This window comes from Lacerta agilis, chromosome 14 (assembly GCF_009819535.1).
Source record: "Lacerta agilis isolate rLacAgi1 chromosome 14, rLacAgi1.pri, whole genome shotgun sequence".
Classification (NCBI taxonomy): domain Eukaryota; kingdom Metazoa; phylum Chordata; class Lepidosauria; order Squamata; family Lacertidae; genus Lacerta; species Lacerta agilis.
The window spans coordinates 41878563-41898263 of NC_046325.1; the positions used below are offsets into that span (position 1 = coordinate 41878563).

General features: G+C 45.9%; 2 protein-coding genes across 6 annotated transcripts in view; both read right to left on the bottom strand.

Moving 5' to 3' along the window:
- The window catches only part of REEP1 (receptor accessory protein 1), a 60978-nt gene extending 53530 nt beyond the window's left edge, over positions 1–7448 (bottom strand). For 3 of the 4 annotated variants that reach the window (XM_033169498.1, XM_033169497.1, XM_033169500.1), the window contains exon 1: positions 7291–7387. In XM_033169498.1, coding sequence (XP_033025389.1) covers positions 7291–7322 — 32 coding nt within the window. In that variant the 5' untranslated portion in view covers positions 7323–7387. Of the gene's footprint in view, positions 1–7290 lie in introns of all 4 variants that reach the window. The other variant, XM_033169501.1, reaches the window with a different exon arrangement.
- Positions 7449–12461: 5013 nt separating this feature from the next.
- The window catches only part of LOC117058084 (charged multivesicular body protein 3), a 30677-nt gene continuing 23437 nt past the window's right edge, over positions 12462–19701 (bottom strand). For both annotated transcript variants that reach the window (XM_033169016.1, XM_033169015.1), the window contains 4 exons: positions 19118–19297; positions 15584–15705; positions 14988–15102; positions 12462–12840 (listed from right to left, as the gene is read on the bottom strand). In XM_033169016.1, coding sequence (XP_033024907.1) covers positions 12698–12840; positions 14988–15102; positions 15584–15705; positions 19118–19297 — 560 coding nt within the window. In that variant the 3' untranslated portion in view covers positions 12462–12697. The remainder of the gene's footprint in view (positions 12841–14987; positions 15103–15583; positions 15706–19117; positions 19298–19701) is intronic.

Consider the following 19701-nt stretch of genomic DNA (forward strand, 5'->3'; position numbering starts at 1 on the left):
ACACGACTGAACGACTGAACAACAAACAACAACAGTCCCTACCCTCTCCTAGGTTTGGGAGAATAAGGGACCACTGCATTTCCAATAGTTCAACTGGGAGGTCAGAGAGTCAGTCCTTCCTAAACGCAATGCCAACGTTGTGAGGGCAAACGTTTCAGGTATTTCACTTCCCCAAAAAAAGGAGGCGTCTTTGCCCCAATGCCCCAACCCATTCCCATCAATGATGCAGCTGTTGAGTTGGGGAGGGAAGCAGGCAGGAGAAGTTTGTTGAGTGTGCAGCAAAGCTGAGAATACAAAAGAAATCACCACCCCTTTCTCCTTCCACCTTCTGGTCCTCCCATCCATCACTGAGCAATTAAATTGACAAAAGACTTGGATTTTGACAAGCTTGTATGAAGAATGAGGAAATTCCCGAAAGGGACAAAAGATGATACCCCTACCCATCCCAGTTCCTATCATCTGGTTCTGGACTGATATGAAAAACTCAGATCCAAGATCAATCAAAAGCTCAAGAAATGGAAGAAATTTGTATCCTTTTAACATCTATGCTAGGGTAGTAATGTAATGAACATAATCTGTTAGAATTAAAAGTAATGGTACTGCCTGTGAGTGAAATTATCTACAGCAGCTTGACATAAGAGGGTAGGTTTGATTAAATTTACTATTACGTGATGCTGGAATGTGCTGTGTCAACATAATATGGCGCGATGGGGACTGCCTTGTCTTATCAACTTCCAATCTAAAGATGCTTCAGGGGGACCTAACGTAATCCATCTCTTGGTGAAAATGATAGTAATTGCCATAAGTAATGTGCAGTCCTCAGAAAGACAGAACAAAGACTTCCAACAAAGCAAACATAGATTTTTAGCCATAGTTCCGAAATCAGTTTCTCGTTCATCTGTCAGCTAATCTGTTTCACTAAGGGTGCAGCTACAGGATGGAGAGACCAGACCTCAACGCACATGGCACACGTTAAAAATTAAATCACACAAAGAAAGACAGAGGCAGTTTAACTGAACGGGGCTCAGATTGCCCTACATTTCCTTACGGCATCTCCACAATATTTGAATAGAACAATGATGCAGCGGAACCCAGACAAGGATACAGATTTGAAAAGCTAGATTTCATTTGCAGGAATCAGATATAGAGGGATGTGATTAAATGCAAAAATGATTGTGCTGGAACTAATGAAAAATCGGAGTGGGGAGGGGCTCACTATGGTGCACATTACACAGCCTATGTGAGCGCCTTTCAGCGCCTTAAAGGAGGCTCCTATTAGGAGCCCATCCTTCTTCCCAGTGAACACAGAGCAGAGGTTGCCAATATGATGTCTGAGGGCCCCAGTATGCTCACCAGTACCTCCCATGACACCTGCAAGTAGTCTCAATGAACGTCCCCTCAAAAAGCCACCATGTGCAATGGTTGTCACTGCCTCGCGCTTTCATACATTGACACATTCCCTTAAACAGGTTCAAATGACATCGGATCCCAGGACTGGACCAGTATCCCGTTTTCCCTGGGATTCTCCCTTATTTTAAGCAGTTTCCCGCTGCTCTCCCTTATTTTTTTATTTCCCTTAAATTTCCCGTTTTTAATGGAAGCAGCTCCTCCCCTGCTGGCCAGGGACTGGGTGGGAAGACCTCGCCTACTTGGAGAGAAAAGCCTCAGCCCTCAAAGCAAGTGGGAGCCGTTTCCCGTGCTTACAGGGGGGTGTATTCCTCCCCCTGCATCAGCCCCTATCCATTGCCGCCAATAGGGTTAGCTGGCTGGCGGAGCCTGGCTGCCTTTGAGCAGCTGCTGCTTCCTGTCCTGTTTTGATGGGATCAGACAAAACGACGATGGGGCTCCATTGCGCGGAGCACATGGCTGCCCTCCTCTTTGCTCCGCTCCGAGCCCGAGCCCGCTTGGAGTTTACATTGCTGCTCCGCCCACCACTGACATGTGACTGTCCCCGGGATAGGTGAGACTGCTGATCCCTTATTTTCAAATCCGAAACTTGACAGCTATGGACTGGACCCCCCCCCTCTTCTGTTCTGAAAAAAGCATCTGCCTCTGAGTGAGGGCAGCAATAGGTGCCTTTCTGCCCCTTTCCTAAGAATATGCCTACACCGTCTTGCGGCTCTCTCTTGTCTGCTTTTAGATGAGGCAGCCATTTTGTGTGATGCCACACTTCCATAGCAGCCATTTTGTGACCGGCGCCCACGGCACTTAATGAAAATTCCAAGTGTGCCCCCTAGCTCGGAAAGGTTGGCCACGTACAGCCATCCTCCTACAACCTGTAAAGCCCCCCCCCCCCAAGGGTCTGGATAGTTTTAGGTAGGTTGAACGGGGCTACATCAGCCTTCCCCCACCGGCTGCCCTTCAGATGTTTTGGACTACAACTCCCATCAGCCCCAGACAGTCTGGCCAATGACCAAACCATCTGGAGGACACCAGGTTGGGGGAGGCTGGACTAGATGCTCCCCAAATCAGCTGATGGGTGGCATAAATGGTCTTTCCTCCCTTCAGAACCTCCTACTTTGGCCCAGGGCTGCCTGCGGCTAGATATTTAAAGGATCTATACGGCCCATGATACAAATTTTGTACAAAATTTGCTTATTCTACTCATTGGTACAGGATGAGGCCTCTTCACAAATTCAGCTGATGACTGTAGGGTCTCCCTGGCAATACACATTGCAGCAAGTCCAGCTGTTCTGTTAGCAGGTTTTGGTTTTTTAAAAGAAACATAAAAAGGAGCGAGAACAGGAAATATAATACCCAGACTCAAAGATCAGGACTCATAACAACACTCCTACCGGGGGTGGGGGTGTAATATTGTTTTTGTTTGTTACTATGCTATACATTTTTGTGTTTTTATATTGTAAACTGCCCTGTGATCCTCAAACATAGGGGGTGGTATATAAATTTAATAAATAATAGTAACAACAATACTTCCAGATTGTCTGGTTTTGGCCATTGTTGCTCCTAGCTCCCAGTGTGGGAGTTCAGCTTTGTGTCCATCCTGCATTGCCAAATTCGTGTTCCTTCCAGTTAACAGTACCTTGCTTATCTAATTTTCTGTACAGAGCAAGGATGGGGATTCTGTGGCCATAGTGAATGTCCATGGTGGTGGGGGACGACAACAGTCGCTCTGCCCCATCAGATGAACTGTGATTCCCCAGATTCCCATTTTTTAAAAAGTAGTTAAGCTTTTAGCATTTGCAGAACCTGAGATCTGAGGCAAAATGCCCAGGCACTTTCCCCCCTCATTTGTTCTGCAAGAAACCAGCCTGCTTCCACCTTTCAGTGTTTTTAGCCAATGAATGAAGTCATAGCAATGACTAAGATTTAGGAAAACAGATCTAGCCAATTAGGGAAGGCTGAAGAGAAAAACCCAATATAGACCCTTGCTTTGCTTTTAAGAATATTCTGCTGGTCTTCCCTACTAGAGAAGTGATTGCTGCTCCATAGAAAAAAAAAAGTCAGATATCCAGGATTTTATTGTAGCTATGACTGGGAAGCAGTGTGTCAACTCCAAACAAAAAAGTAGCAGCAAAGTCAGGAACTCGTGTTCTTTCTAACTACATGGAAGGCCTTATTTCCTACCCCCCCCCAAAAAAAATGTGATTTCCTTTTGACTTGATAAATATTTTACAATTTACTCTGTTAATGCCAATGCAAATAAAAGTCCACTGCTACTATACCTACATCGCAGAGGGCAGGACTGTGGCTCAGTGGTGGAGCTTCATTCTCTGGCACTGGGGACGGGGAGCAGACAGGGCGTGGCTGGCATGCATCCCATGGGTGTGGTGCACCGCCCAAAGGGGCGGGGCACTATACTGGGGGCGTGGCGCGCAGCCTGCGGGGGCGGGGCACCCAGCACAGGTGGGGGGACAGCCACAATGGAACCCCCGGGGATCACGCCAATGGGGGCGGTACGCTCCTATTGCCCCCCACCTTCCTCTGCCCCTGCAGTGGCTGAGCCCAGAAAAGTAACCCAGTGATGTTTTTTTGCTGAAGATGTGGAGGACTCAGTGTATGCCAACCCTGAAATGTAGTCTGGCATTGTTAACCTGGCACTTTGGGAACTGCAGCGGAGAGAGAGCTGTGAAGCTGACTGTAGCAGCAGTGCAATTAATTAAGGGATGGAGAAGGCGAAGGGAGCCTGGGAAATAACTGAAGGTTTCAGCAGTGAATGGGAAGACGTTCTCCTGGTGCCAGGTCTGCCAACATATGGACCACAGGTTTACCCATTGAGAACCAACAGAGGGATAGACCTGAAATACAAGTTTCTCAAAGGCCAGGACTACCCAGGTCTCACCACGGCTACATCACCAGGTCAACCAGAAATGGTGGGTGTCTGTTCTCTGGTGCTAGTTACAGTGGTATCTCGGTTTAAGAACTTAATTCGCTCTGGAGGTCCGTTCTTAACCTGAAACTGTCCTTAACCTGAAGCACCACTTTAGCTAATGGGGCCTCCCTCTGCCGCTGCGCCGCCAGAGCACGATTTCTGTTCTTATCCTGAAACAAAGTTCTTAACCTGAAGCGTTGTTTCTGGGTTAGCGGAGTCTGTAACCTGAAGCATATGTAACCTGAGGTACCACTGTATGTTGATTGTCTGTCTAAGACTTTGGGTTTCTTCTTGTGGGGCAACTCAACTATGATTTACTTCGAGATTCCTGCGTTGCAGGGGGATTGGACGAGATGACCCTCGGGTCTACAATTCTATGACTCTACAGTTTCCTTTGATTTTTGCATTTCTCCCAACTGCCGCTTTAGGAGTATTCCCAAGATCAGGCTTCAGAGCCAACAGACCCTGGCTGGGACTCAACCAGCCCTTTAAACTTTTAGCATCCTTGCGCATTCCTCCCTTGGAACTTTCCACATTTGCTTCAAATGGGCATGCTCTGAATTAGCCATATGTTCATTACAATGGGGTAATGGGGAGCAGGCTTTGAAGGCTAAAAAGGTAAAGGGACCCCTGACCATTTGGTCCAGTCGTGGACGACTCTGGGGTTGCGGTGCTCATCTCGCTCTATAGGCCGAGGGAGCTGGCGTTTGTCCGCAGACAGTTTCCGGGTCATGTGGCCAGCATGACTAAGCCGCTTCTGGCGAACCAGAGCAGTGCACGGAAACACCGTTTACCTTCCCACCAGAGCGGTACCTATTTATTTACTTGAACTTTGACCTGCTTTCGAAGTGCTAGGTGGGCAGGAGCTGGGACCGAACAACGGGAGCTCACCCTCGATCAAATGCTTATACAGTATTTCGGAACAATTCCATTTAAACCCTAACCCAAATTTGTATGACCTGAAGACTGCCTTCACACCCCATTAACACACAACCTAGCACATTCAGAAAGGGAATCTAGGGGTGGTCTGCACTGGAAGGAATTGTTTCCTCTATGTAGTATTTAATGAGGGCTATTCTGCACCATCAAGCAACTTTGTGTTTTATTCCTGCAAGTCCTGATGCTGTGTCATACTTTCTCTGTTTGCGGACCACGTGCAACAAAGAATTGTAGGTGCACTTGTGCTGTTCTCTTCCTCACCCCACCCCACGCCTTTCAAATTGTGTGAGGTATGACCTCACTCATAATACGGCCGTTCCTTGGGCTGCCTTTGTTTCCCAGAACTACATCCCAATCGGCACTATTTCAACAAAGCTTCACAAGATGGGAGGAGGCAAATATACAGATTAATACTAGACGTTTAAAAAGGAGCCTGAGTTTAAAAGCCAAATGAGAGACTATATTCAAAATTATGCCAAAAACACAGAAGAGTGCAAGAGCATCTTTAAACACAAGCTAAGAAATACTATGCCAATTACACACTTGGAAATACTACGGTATGTGGGGAGAGAGAGAGAGAGAGAGAGAGAACAGCTTTGCAGGAACAAAACCTTTAAGTGCCATCTTATTTTTTTAAAAGATCAGCAAAAGACTTATATTGTTTGCAAAATACCCATCTAATATTTAACACGGTTCACCCTAATAAAGTGCAAGCTCAACCACAGAAAATGACATCTGCAGATTGATCAGGATCATATAACTTGCCGGCTTCTGTTCTTACAACCTTTGCCATGATCCGCCATCAAAAGGCTCTTGACTGTCACAGAGAGGAAGCTCAAAAATCAATCCCACCCTCTTCCCATCTTTCAGACTGCTGGGCAGAGACAGAAGCCAGGTGGATGAACCGGGCTTTATCCGAGCACATCTCTCCAGACAAAGGTGGTGCTGGGCCTCCTACAACAAATTGCCTTCACCATCCTAGAAGAGGAAGCCCAAGGAAAATCCACATTCTCGGATTCATTCTGTTGCTCTCCTAACTTCGGCAAGCTACATCTCTTTTACAAAAGCAGCATCTATGAGAATAACCAGCTTCATGTTGTGGACACATGTTGTAGGCCGACTCCCTTCCCTTTCTAGATGCAAATGGTCATGGAAACAGACCCCATTGTTTGCTTCCTGGGGAGAATTTCCAAGGGATTCCTGTACGGCATGCCTGGATTCTCCATGACATGCAAAGATCACCATCGACGCCTATGTTGAAGCAGGAGAATCCTCCACTTTTCCAGAAAGGCTTTTCCAGAAAAGCTATGGGTTTTTCTTTTGGTTTCAGAGAGAGGGGAACCCCACAGATGCTTCTCCCCCCCCCCAATTTTAATCATGTAAACTGAACTGCGCTTAACCAAAAAATAAATTAGGACCCCCCTCCCCTCTCTCTCTCTGCTCCCACCTCCCATGGGATGGTTCCAGACAGCGCCCTCTAGCGAGCCCCCACCCCACAGAATTATGTATTGCCAGCAACAAAGCGTCAATTTCCCTGCCGCCCTTCCCAATATTCGATTTTTGTCCCTATTTGCAGAGGGGAAACGCTGCAAAAAGCAATCCGCTTTCGCGTGCACCCGTCCTGACTTTCCCCCCACCCGGCAGCACCAAGGCAATATAGGGTTTTGTGGGGTGTTTTAAAAAACACACACACACACACCCCAAAAAGCACATCTTCCCTTTGCTGTATTTAAAATAAAAAACCCTCTCTTTAAAAACAAGACAAAACACGCCGATCTCCTGCAAGAAATAATTTAAAAAAAAAAAAAACCAGGCACCGGCGGCAGCCTGTGAAGGAAAGGCTATAATTAGATGGGCAGATATTCTTAGCCCGGGGCGCGTTGGGTGGAAAGCTGCGTTGCGCACGGGAGACAGAGACACACACATACAACCCCATGCAATCATAATGGCTTGCAAAAAGGCTGGGGGTGCCCCAAAAGCGCAGGGCGCGTGGCGGGAGACACCCCGCACGGGCTACTCACACCACTAGCCTGGAGATGATCCAGGAGACCATGGCGCTGCGCGGCTCCGGTGACAGCAGCAACAGCAGCAGCAGCAGCAGCAAGGAGTGGGTCCGCCGCTTTCCCCCGCCCGGCTCGGAGCTGCCCGTCTGCCGTCGCGGGAAGGAGCAGCAGCGCCAGGCGCCTCAGCCATTCGGCATGCCAGCGCCAGCGCGCAGCCTCACTGGGGAGCGGCCGGAAGCGGCCGAGCGCCTCCTGCGACGAGGGCCGCTTGAGCGCGGCTGGGAGGGATGTTGGCGCGAGGGACCTCGCACCTGCCCTGCCCTGCCCTTGCTGTGCAGAGCCTCCTTCATCATCATCATCATCATCTTCATCATCAATGATGAAAAACCAGTGCCGGATTTACGCATAAGCTAAAAACAAGCTATAGCTTCCTCATAGCTGTCAAGTTTCGGATTTGAAAATAAGGGATCAGCACCCTCACCTTTTTGAATTATGGTGCTGGAGGAGACTCTTGAGAGTCCCATGGACTGCAAGAAGATCAAACCTATCCATTCTCAAAGAAATCAGCCCTGAGTGCTCACTAGAAGGACAGATCCTGAAGTTGAGGCTCCAGTACTTTGGCCACCTCATGAGAAGAGAAGACTCCCTGGAAAAGACCCTGATGTTGGGAAAGATGGAGGGCACAAGGAGAAGGGGACGACAGAGGATGAGATGGTTGGACAGTGTTCTCGAAGCTACTAGCATGAGTTTGGCCAAACTGCGAGAGGCAGTGAAGGATAGGCGTGCCTGGCGTGCTCTGGTCCATGGGGTCACGAAGAGTCGGACACGACTGAACGACTGAACGACAACAACCCTCACCTGTCCCGGGGACAGTCTACAGTTCTCAGGGACAGTCCACGCTGTGGTAATCCCCCCAGGCTACAAATTAATTTACACCAGGCTACACACCATCACCTTTCCCCACATTCATATGTGGGATTTGACTGGAGTAACACATGACCGGAAAGGTTTGCAGTTCCACAAACATAGGTGTGCACTGCCTCGAAATAAAAAGAAGTGAACAAAATAAGGCTCACTAGGGGGGGCATTGCTGAAAAAAATGTCAACTTTGTAACCAGAGGTTCAACTGAATAGAATCTGAATCACATGCACCACAAGGCCTATGTAGCCTCAACTTAAGGTGGCTCCCGGCCTGGCTTTTTACAGGCCCCGGCTGACTGCACAACCTGGCCTTCGGAAAGGCCATATAGACAGATGCCTTTACATTCTGCACCCCTCCTTTACACACCTGTCAACACAAGCACATAGGCATTTTCCACAGCAGCTCCGCAGCACAAATCCCTTCAGGCAGGCACCCGTGCGCAAGAAATGTACTCCGCTCCCCACAGCGGACCCATGCTCCCTCACCCTCTCGAATTTCCCCTCTACAAACTGCATTCATGGATAGAACATTGCACCTAAATATTTCCATTCTGCACAACGCACAGCATTTGCAGGACCCCCTCCTGACAGCACCACACACGGAGGGATAATTCCGACTCAGCTTGATGGGCACATGTGCAAACCCACCCCCCTATATATATATATATATATATCAGATCTGCAGGCCAGGTCATCCTCTTATATACCTGCTGGGATTGACAAGTCATCTGACCCTCACCTGATTCTCATAGCTCGTCCTCTTATATACCTGCTGGGATTGACAAGTCATCTGACCCTCACCCTCACCTGAATCTTACAGCTCTCCGGTAGCTGCCTCTGAACATTTATCATTTAACTCTTGAGGAAAACAATTAGCATCACACATCATGTGCCTGGAAGTTGCCAAACCAATTAACCAACCAGAAGGATTACTGTTAATAGCACCAGTTTTCCTATAACTTGATATTGCTGGATAGTTTTGATCAACTGCAAAAGCATTTTTAGTTTGCTTTCTGTTGCCACACTGGAACATTTCTTTATTAGTGCCACTTTGTTTTGTATGATTCCTTGCAAATGAAGGAAAACAACTTTTCTGCTTGTATACATTCATAATATAATTTTGGTTACTGAGGACAAACAAGATTGTACAAAAACAACCTTGGGTGCAGGCCATGCTGTAGTGTATTGCTTATGCGACTGTGAATAAAAGGTGGCTGGGATCCTATTCCCTCCCCTTTCGATTCTTCCCCAACCGTGACTCTCCCTAAGTTTCTCTGCCAACTAGGATGAATCCTTCAGTGTTTATATGGGAGTTGTCTCTGGGGTACCTCAGTGCTTCACGTTCGAAACAACTCTTGCCACCTTTGGGATCTCCCGCCCTGGGTTCCCAAACTACTGCAGCTTGCTCATTGTCTCAGGGTTTGGGGGGAAGAGGTGACAAAACTGATTTCCAATAAGTGCTCCCCTTTATTTCCATAACAAGTCCTTGAGTCTGTACTCTGAATGGTGACATCAGGGACCTAGAAGGTGCAGGGCTTGTCAGTCCAACTCCTACACAGTCTCATCAGGACTGACCTTAAGGCAATTGGCGCAATTGGGCCAACTTGGGCCCTGTGGGCCGCTCCTAAGGGGGCCCCTGCACCAAGGCAATCTAGATGGATTTTATTTATATATATTCATATTTTATTTATATATATTCATATATTATATATATTCAGATTTATATTTATATATATTCAGTGCTTCCTCTGAAAACAGTCCCTTGAAGGATGTTGGCAAGCTGGGATGTGTGCAGAGTAGGGCACCCAAGATGATCAAGGGTCTAGAAACCAAGCCTTATGAGGAACGATTAAGGAGCTGGGTATGTTTAGCCTGGGAGGGAAAGGGAGTCTGAGGGGAGTTATAATAGCCATATTCAAATATCTCAAGGCCTGTCACATGGAAGAAAGAGGGAACAAGCTTGTTTTCTCCTGCTCTGGAGGGTAGGACCCAAAGCAATGGCTTCAAGTTACAAGGAAGGAGATTCAGACTAAAATTCAGGAAGAACTTTATGACAGTCAGATCTGCTCAACAGTGGAGCGGTCTCCCTCTGGAGGTTTTGGACTCTCCTTCCTTGGAGGTTTTCCACCAGAGGTTGGATGGCCATCTGTCGTGGATGCTTTAGCTGAGATTCCTGCACTGCAGCGGGGCTGGACTAGATGATTCTTGGGGTCCCTTCCATCTCTACTATTCTGTGATTCTATAAAGCTTTGATGGCAGAAGTAGGAACAAAGATCTAGATGCAAGTAGAGTAGACTGTGCTCTCTTCCCTGGGAGCAAAGTGACACACACAAAAATGAATGTTCCTTAGGATGCAATTCATGAAGCAAAGAGTCCATTTTATGTTTGTATAAATGAATGTTTGCATAACAGACCGGGGATATTTGTGGAAACAGAAAACACCGGTGATAATTCACACAATGACGACGATAATTGTTCCCCAGGACTCAGATCTGATGTATTTTGTATCTGACTTGCGTTGTCCGAGCAGATAATATGAGCCCAAATATGGAAATTCCCACATTATACCTAAATATATATGCTGAAATTAATGTATTGCTTGATTATAGCAGTCAGCTGACCTCTTTATCAACCAGGAGCACAATTGAGAGATATGCTTGTAGCACTTGGCAGCACAAAGTGCAAGGCTTTGTAGAAGACCAAAGGCGGTCTATTTTCCCCCCCACTAGGGGGGAATCTTTTTCACATACCTTTCGTATGGGAACAGATAGCACTAGACAGGAAAGCGGGGGAATCTCCCAACTACAGTACTTAGATGACATGGACAGCAAAAAATGCATTTGATGGTACGTATTATTAGCATTGCGAATGCTGGTAATAACATCCCAATGCAACCCTGCTGCTGAATCAAATTACAACTGACTGCAGAAACTGGATTATGTCGGCTGTCCGCAGGTTCTTCTTCCTGCATTCGTAATATGTTTTTGTCTTTGCAACAGAAACAAACATAAGGGCATGCATAAAAAAATATCATTTATTAATGTACACATAATAGTGCATACATTGGTATGCACACATTAAAACAAGCTACTGATTTACAGAGAGGACAAATGTGAGAAACTTAACTAATTTTTGTTAGATACAGAGGAGAGCAGTATTGTGGCATTCGCTACAACGGGGTGAATGTCCTGCAGGCATGTGGGAATCTACTTTGTTTTTTAATAGATCCGCAAGGTTCACCACCACGAACCAAGTGCAAAATAATGATCCGAGGGAGCGAGCACTTAAAATCCGGCATATCTGAGCCACATGCTTAAGCCCAAGAGTGATTCCAGTATCAGGAATCACTGCATTCCTTTGACACATAAATCCATTTCCTTTTCGCTTAAGCTTCCTTCACGATGGCAGGCTGGCTTGGGTAGAGAGACCTGTTTGTTATTGCTAATGTTAAAACAATTGTGAGTCGGAAACCATCATGGATCTACTGCAAATCATCCAGAGATCTTTCGGGAGATTCAGATCTGCCTTCTGCTCAAATTTGGCCCCTAGGCCCCTCAAATTTGTCACTGCGGTACGACTCATGTTCCTTTTGTGAATCCCAATCCTTCTGTTGATTACTTTTCCATGCAATGTAAATCTCGATGTATTTATGACTTTTTGCTGTAGCTGCACATCAATTTGCTGTCATATGCGCTACTTGAGCATTATTTGGAAAACTAGATGGTGGATCATGACATAATTTAATTACAATATAAAGGCTTTCTGGAAATGCATCCTTTGTTATTTAAAACTGCACTGTCTGTGCCTATGGCTTATTGTAATGCGACAACTCTATTTTGATGAGGTTTTGACTGGATTACATGACAAGCTTCTTTAAAGAATCCATAAGAATATATATGTATATATATAGGGTTTTATGCACCTTGCTGCCAGGCCTCTTTTACTATTTCAGTATAGACTTAAAAAAAAAAAACACCCCAAAACATACAACTTTTACTTGCAGGTGATCAACTGTATTACACCAATCAGAACTGCACTTCGTGGCTGAAGAGTTTACTTTGTTTTTAATAATTGGCAAGTGGTTTCTGTATTCAATCCACATACTTGAAAGAAACTACCAGCTCACCAGGGACTGCAGGAAAGCGTTAAAAACTGTTTATTAAAATCTAGTCATACTGTTTCAGAAATGTACATAAATGCTGCTGTTGCAGGTACAGCCCGCAGAAGACAGTACGTAAAGCACAGACTCGTTCAAATAGTTTTTTTTAATTTTTATTTTTGTTTGAGAATACATATGCCATCCCCTCTCCATTCCCCAAGAGCAGTTTAGTGTTGGGCCTAGGTTGACAGAAAAGTTAAAAATAATATCTCTGAAGGCAAACCCACAAAAAAATAGATATAGGAATATATACAGGAAAGACTTTTGCACGAAGTTTTTCACTCTTAAAAGGCATGACAGGACAGCCTGCGGCAAAATGCATCAAACTGCACGGCCAGTCCACATTTAGCTACGGAGAGTAGCTAACCGCGACTGCATTGCTTCAATATCTTCTTCTTCATCTTCATCAACAACAGCTGCTGTAGCCCCTTCGGGCTCATGCTCTGGCAGGGCGTCGGTGACCTTACTGGGCGCTTTACCCAAGGCTCCTGCAAGACAAGGCAAAGCAGACTTGAAAACGAAGTGCCAAAATATAAAGGCTGAACCCAGAACTATCCCAGAATTCTATGCAGGGTGGGTTCAGGTGTGAGCGATTGCACTCACAAACTGCAAATAAGTCACAGAATCCACTGACAGGGCTCCATCACCTCCCCGAGGACCAAAATATTAATGGTCCTGCTCCGCTTAGAAGAGCTCTGCTTGCTTGACAGTTCTGAATGATGCCACGACAGCGAGAAAGTGAGGTTTCTGTGCCGCCATGACCGAGTCCCTAAAATGGGCTCTGCTTTTTCATTGCCCTGAGCCAGGCTTCCTCAACCTCAGCCCTCCAGATGTTTTTGGCCTACAGCTCCCACGATCCTTAGCTAGCAGGACCAGTGGTCAGGGATGATGGGAATTGTAGCCTCAAAACATCTGGAGGGCCGAGGTTGAGGAAGCCTGTTCTGAGCACTCTGGAGAACCAGGGAGCATTCAGGCATGATAGTTATCAACCACTCAGGCCATTCCCTCAGTCCAGAGGCTGAGCAAGGCATCTAATAGAACTGGCCAGACATAGCAGATTCCCTCTAAGTCAACCATGTGGATCTGTCCAGTCTTCAGAGGTAGGTTGTTTCAATAGGTTCCACCACTGTTAAGGTAAAGGACTGCGGAAGACCCAACCCTAGCCGACATTGATCGGCCATGGCAGCAGAACCAGATTAAGCTTCTTCATCATCCTGTCCACCATCAAACTTTGCCAAGGATGTTCAGGGCGGTCCAACTTTTCATACCAAGTGAGCCGCAAGAGCACTTCAACCTGGAACCCACAGGTAGCACACTGTCTTGTCATGTGGGGGGTGGAGGGGAGAGCAAGGCCAATATCTGACACCCCCCCACGCTGCCTTCCCAAAGTTGGGTAAGCAAGGCGCTAGGCTTTGGGAAGGAGGCACAAGGCTCTGGTAGGGTGCTAGGGCCCTCCCATCTCCTTCCGAAAGCTGGGAAAGTGCTAACTAGGGGTTGGGAAGGGACAGGAGGACTCTAGGACCCTGTCATAGCCCCCATGTCTCCTTCACAAAGTCCAGGGGGCCACTTGCCCAGCTTTGGGAAGGCAGTACAAATACAGTGGTACCTCAGGTTAAGTACTTAATTCATTCCAGAGGTCCGTTCTTAACGTGAAGCGTACTTAACCTGAAGCACCACTTTAGCTAATGGGACCTCCTGCTGCCGCTGCACCGCCAGAGCACGATTTCTGTTCTTAAGCGGAGTTCTTAACCTGAAGTGCACTTAACCTGAAGCATACTTAACCCGAGGTACCACTGTAAAAGCAAATACAAGACGTGCTGGCGAAGGAACGATTGGGAGTGCACTTCAAGGCTCCCAATTGTTTCTTTGCTGCCAGGTCTTTGTCTACCCCACATACACATACAGGTGAAACTTGAAAAATTACGAGTATCGTGGAAAGGTTCATTTCTTACAGTAATTCAACTTAAAAGGTGAAACTAATATATGCGATAGACTCATGACATGCAAAGCGAGATATGTCAAGCCTTTATTTGTTATAATTGTGATGATTATGGCGTACAGCTGATGAGAACCCCGAATTAACAATTTCAGCTTTGGGGTTTTCATCAGCTGTACGCCATAATCATCACAATTATAACAAGCAAAGGCTTGACATATCTTGCTTTGCATGTCACGAGTCTATCTCATATATTAAACTCCAGTAGCTAATGAAAACAATTGCTTACATAAATGGACTTTTCCATGATATTCTAATTTTTCACCTGTTTCACCTGTATATGATGTATGGAAAACAGCCTTGTGAGCTAAATTTGGACTTCTGCCTAGCCTAGTTAGGCCCATGGTTTGGAGGTTCCCCACCACTGGACTAGATGGAGGACCAGAAGATGAAACAGCCATTTAACTTCACTTCCTTAAACATAACACAGACTCAAGAGAATGCTTTAAAGCTGTGGCAAACAACCCTTGTAGACTCCAGGGTCTCATTTGCTCAGCAACACCTGTTCAGAGTCAAGCTTCCATTTAAAATTACGGGAGAGCTGGCGGTGCAAATGAAGATGTCTAACTATGCCAACAATAAAAAGTAGGATATGGCACATATGTATATCTATAGACACTCGTGCACACTTCCACTCACCAGCTGTAATGTCAAACAAAATTTTGTCAATCTCCATTTCTGCTTCCTCTTCCATCTCTTCTTGGTCTTCCATACCTTCAAAAGTATCCTCCAGCATGTCTTCGATAATACCTGCCTAAAGAAAATGTAGATGCTGGAAGATCAAGTTATTTGTATATGCAGACTAGGATCATACACTTGTAGACCTGGAAATTGGGCCCTAGTTTTCACCCACAGCTTGGACTGTCCCAACAAACAATTGCATGAAGCTAAAAAAATAAAGAAATCCAGAGAGATGAGGAAAGTTTGACAACCGATCTCCTTCGGACTGATGTTCAAGTGGCCTCATCTGGCAAAGGGAAAGCAGAACGAGTCAGGATCATAGCTGTCAACTTTTTCCTTTTTATTTTTTAAGGGAAATTCCCTTATTCCGAATAGGATTCCTTTCAAGAAAAGGGGAAAGTTGACAGCTATGGTCAGGATTATCAACTAACAAGGCAACAGGGTAACAATGATCTGAAGCAGGTACTGTCTCTTACATGCCAGGCTGCTTTCCTTGCTACAATTTTACACAGCCAGATCACACGAAAAAGAATTAAGAAAGTAATCTTACTTACCTTCATCATTTCTTTGGACAATTCCCGCATTGTAGCCTGGATTTCAGGGATCTTTACTAAGTTCTGCATGGCTTTCATTACTTCTGAGCTCTTTTGTAATGAGCCAGCCACTCTCAGGACAGCTGCCAAGAGAAGGCATAGAAGACTTTAGATCAAATTCAGACCAGAAGAACATCAGCTTGGGCAGTTCCCTGCCACCGGATCAAGGTTCCTATTCAATTCAGAGGGGAGTTGAGGGTACCTAAGATTACAAGATGTCCATCTTTTCTCTCAGCTTGATAACTTATAAAAACCCAACAATAAGAGTGTTCATAAGGAGCAGAGCACTATTTTCCTTTCCGCTTCTGAAAAAGACCTCCAAAGATTTTCTAGCATAAGGATGTGATCAGAGGCCTGCAAGGTTACATCAAGGATTATCTAGCCCAGGATCTTGCTTGTGACATTATTATTATTATCTCGCTTTCAAGTGCACAAATCCTTCCATGGCCGCTTGATTTTCGTGTAAAAAAAACAAAACAAAAACCTGTGATGATTAAATCACAAGAAGGCAATATCACATGACAATGTATCCAATGGTGGCTTTATTTGTACATAACACTGAAAGAATGCCCCAAACGGCATTGTGGTCAGGAAAAAAGGATTATATTCCCACATGTGGTGGGAATGCAGTCTGGTTAAGGAATATTGGCAAAAGATTACAAAGGTAATTTCTGGATTATTTCAAATAAATATAGAAGTGAATAGGGATTTACTATTTTCGGGAATACTGGGAAATAACAAAGTAAAAAGTAATATGCAAGAGCTGTATAAGATTATGATTCTAGCCGGAATGGCAGTTATTGCACTGGGATGGAAAGAAAAGGCTAAATGGGAAATGGAAAAATGGAATGATTATGTTTTTGAATACGTACAATCTGAAATATTTGCACAGATAGCGGCAGAGGATAGTTGGGAAAATAAATGCCAAAGAATTACAAATAAATGGGCATTTTACAGGAAATGGATAGAAAGGGGTGAAGCCAACCCAAACATACAAGCTCGAATGAACAGACTGTGTACATGGATAAAGATCTGAAGAACGAAGGTCTGTCCAGAGGGGAGGATGGGAGGGGAGGGGGAAGGAAAAAAAAAGTCTCCTAAAAGCTTAGTTGTTTACTCAGGCCTATTGGAGATGTTTGAGAGCGCTACCTTGTTCAGTGGCTGTTTTAAATGTTGCATTCGAAATGTATTAATTGTATTCTGAACTTTGTGCATATCTTATTATACTTTGATTCTTTTTCTGTAAATCAGCTGCAGATTTTTGTTAAGCGGTATATACATTTTCTGAATAAATAGTAAGTGGCCAAAAAAAACAAAACACTGAAAGAATGAGGAAGCAGGTGGGTGCCTGGAGCAACAGATCACAGCCACTTTGCTCCACCCTGGTCCTGCTGCCGCCAGAGCCAAGCCATGTATGGCCTAGCATTGCATGCAAACCTGAGCTCGTGGTTTGCCTCGCCAGCTCCTGGTTTATTTGGAGTGACATAAGCTACAAGTGGAGGTTCACACAGAATGCCACCAAACTGCAAGGAAAAGCACTCGCCCTCTACAAAACTTTAGTTCCCTTCCAAAGCTCCGCAGACCTCAAATGTGTAGCAAGGTGGAAGGAAACCAAGCCTTTTGGAAGAGCACTTTTCTAAAAGGGGAAGTCATGAGTTGCATGCTGCTATTATGTGGAAAGAAGAGGTGCGCTTTCCTACAACTTGCTTCTTTATTTAAACATTGCTGGCCTTTGCTACAGCCCAGCATAACGCATAAATCTATGGCGTGAATTGTTTCGTCCTACAGTCTTCACAACAGTCTTCTATTTCTTTCTGTATTGTTGACCCTTGATCATTTTATGCTCAGTTGGTCTAATGAGGTTCAAAACCTCTATTTCCAAGTGTCATTTTATTCCACAGTTTTCTACGGGAGAGAAATATTGCTGCAGTATTGCACCACAGCTCAGCTTCAGCACAGATTGCTTGAGGTGGGAGCATTCTGGATAAATGTTTGTCCAAGGCCCCCTTTGCACATGCACTGTGGGAAGAGCTTCTGCAAGGTGTGCGCCTATGCTGCAGGGGAATATAGCTGAATAACACAGCTTGGTGGACAAGGCCTACTGCATGGGTATTTCCTAACCCATTGCCAGCTCCCATCCCTTGCGTGGTGGGCCAGCTCCCATCCCTTACGGGGGCGCAATTAGTGCCAGCGCCTTCTGTCAAGAGTTTGGGTGTAATCTTTGATGCCTCCCTTTCTAAGGAGGCGCAGGTTACAGCTACAACAAAGGTGGCATTTTCCCATCTCCGCCGTGCTAAGCAGTTGGTCCCTTACCTTTCTCGTCCTGACCTTGCCACTGTGATCCATGCGATGGTCACCTCCAGGCTTGACTACTGTAACTTACTCTACGTGGGGCTGCCCTTGAAACTGACCCAGAAACTCCAGCGGGTGCAGAATGCCGCAGTGAGACTCCTAATGGGGTCCTTGCAGTGGGATCACATTCGTCCAGTGCTATACCAGCTGCACTGGCTCCCAGTGGAGTACAGGATCAGGGTTAAGGTGCTGGTTTTAACCTTTAAAGCCCTATACGGCCTAGGACCCTCATACCTACGGGACCGCCTCCTCTGGTATGTGCCACAGAGGACCTGACGGTCTGCAAACAACAACACTCTGAAGATCCCGGGCCCCAGGGAAATGAGACTGGCCTCAATCAGAGCCAGGGCCTTTTCGGCCGTGGCCCTGGCCTGGTGGAACACTTTCCCACAAGAGACTAGGGCCCTGCAGGATTTGACATCTTTCCGCAGGGCCTGCAAGATGGAGCTGTTCCACCACGCCTTTGGCCATGGGGCAGTCTGACCTATTTTCCTTTGTATAAGCACAAGCATGAAGGAGGCCTCCCAGCCTGTTCACAGTTTCTTATATGATCAGTGAAAACAGTTGGTCCTGGCAAGTATTAACCACTCTCATTCTTGACCTGATAACTGCCATTTGTCCAGATTTTAATTTGTCTGAATTAATTTTAAGATGTATTTTAATTAATTGATGCCTGTTTTTATGTATACTGTGTTATTTGCATGATGTTAGCCACTCTGAGACTGCCTTTGGCTGGGGAGGGCAGGGTACAAATAAAATTTATTATTATTATTATTGGTACCGTTTCATGTGGTTAAAGGTAAAGGGACGCTTGACCATTAGGTCCAGTCGTGGATGACTCTGGGGTTGCAGCGCTCATCTCGCTCTATAGGCCGAGGGAGCCGGCATACAGCTTCTGGGTCATGTGGCCAGAATGACTAAGCCGCTTCTGGCGAACCAGAGCAGCGCACGGAAACGCTGTTTACCCTCCAACCGGAGCGGAACCAAAAGAATAAGATGACAGAGAGAGAGAGAGAGAGAGAGAGATGATAGATGATAGCATTCTTTTGTGTTCAGTTGCCTGTGTGATTTGGCGGAAGAGAAATTTAAGTAACCATTTTGTTCCATCATGACAGGTTATGCCATGGAAGGCCAGCTCCTTACCCAGCTGATTCTTCATCCCCATCAGCACTGAATTCATGTGGGCTTTGGAGGCGTAGAGTTTGCTCACAGCTTTCCTCGAACGAATCATCTCCTTTGCCAGGACCACGCAAACGTCTTTCTGACCCTTTTTGGCAGCATCTTTGATGGATCTTTTTACCTTTTCCTCTTCTCGCTGAATATCTACATTTGGGAGACAATGCAAACAAGAGTAAACAGCGATGGCGGAAGCTCTGGGCTTTCAAAATGAGCCGTGATTTTCCTTGGCGCGTGAATACTACATAGGAGAGGAGGAGTGGGACTCACCTGTCACCTCAGTCCCCCTATACTAGTTGCCAAGGACTTAAGAAGACCTCTCTGAACGAAAGACAATGTTTGGGGGGCTCTGAGAACATGTATATATTGGCTGCTCTCATCTGGGGCAGATTACAGAAGCCAACCAAAATTTGTTAGCTGCTACGGTTCTACCTTACTTCCCAAGAAGTGAGGTCTTGTCCTTGACCTCAAATAGCAGCTACAAACCTCTGAGTGAACTGTGTCTTGGATCAGGCATAGGCAAACTCAGCCCTCCAGATGTTTTGGGACTA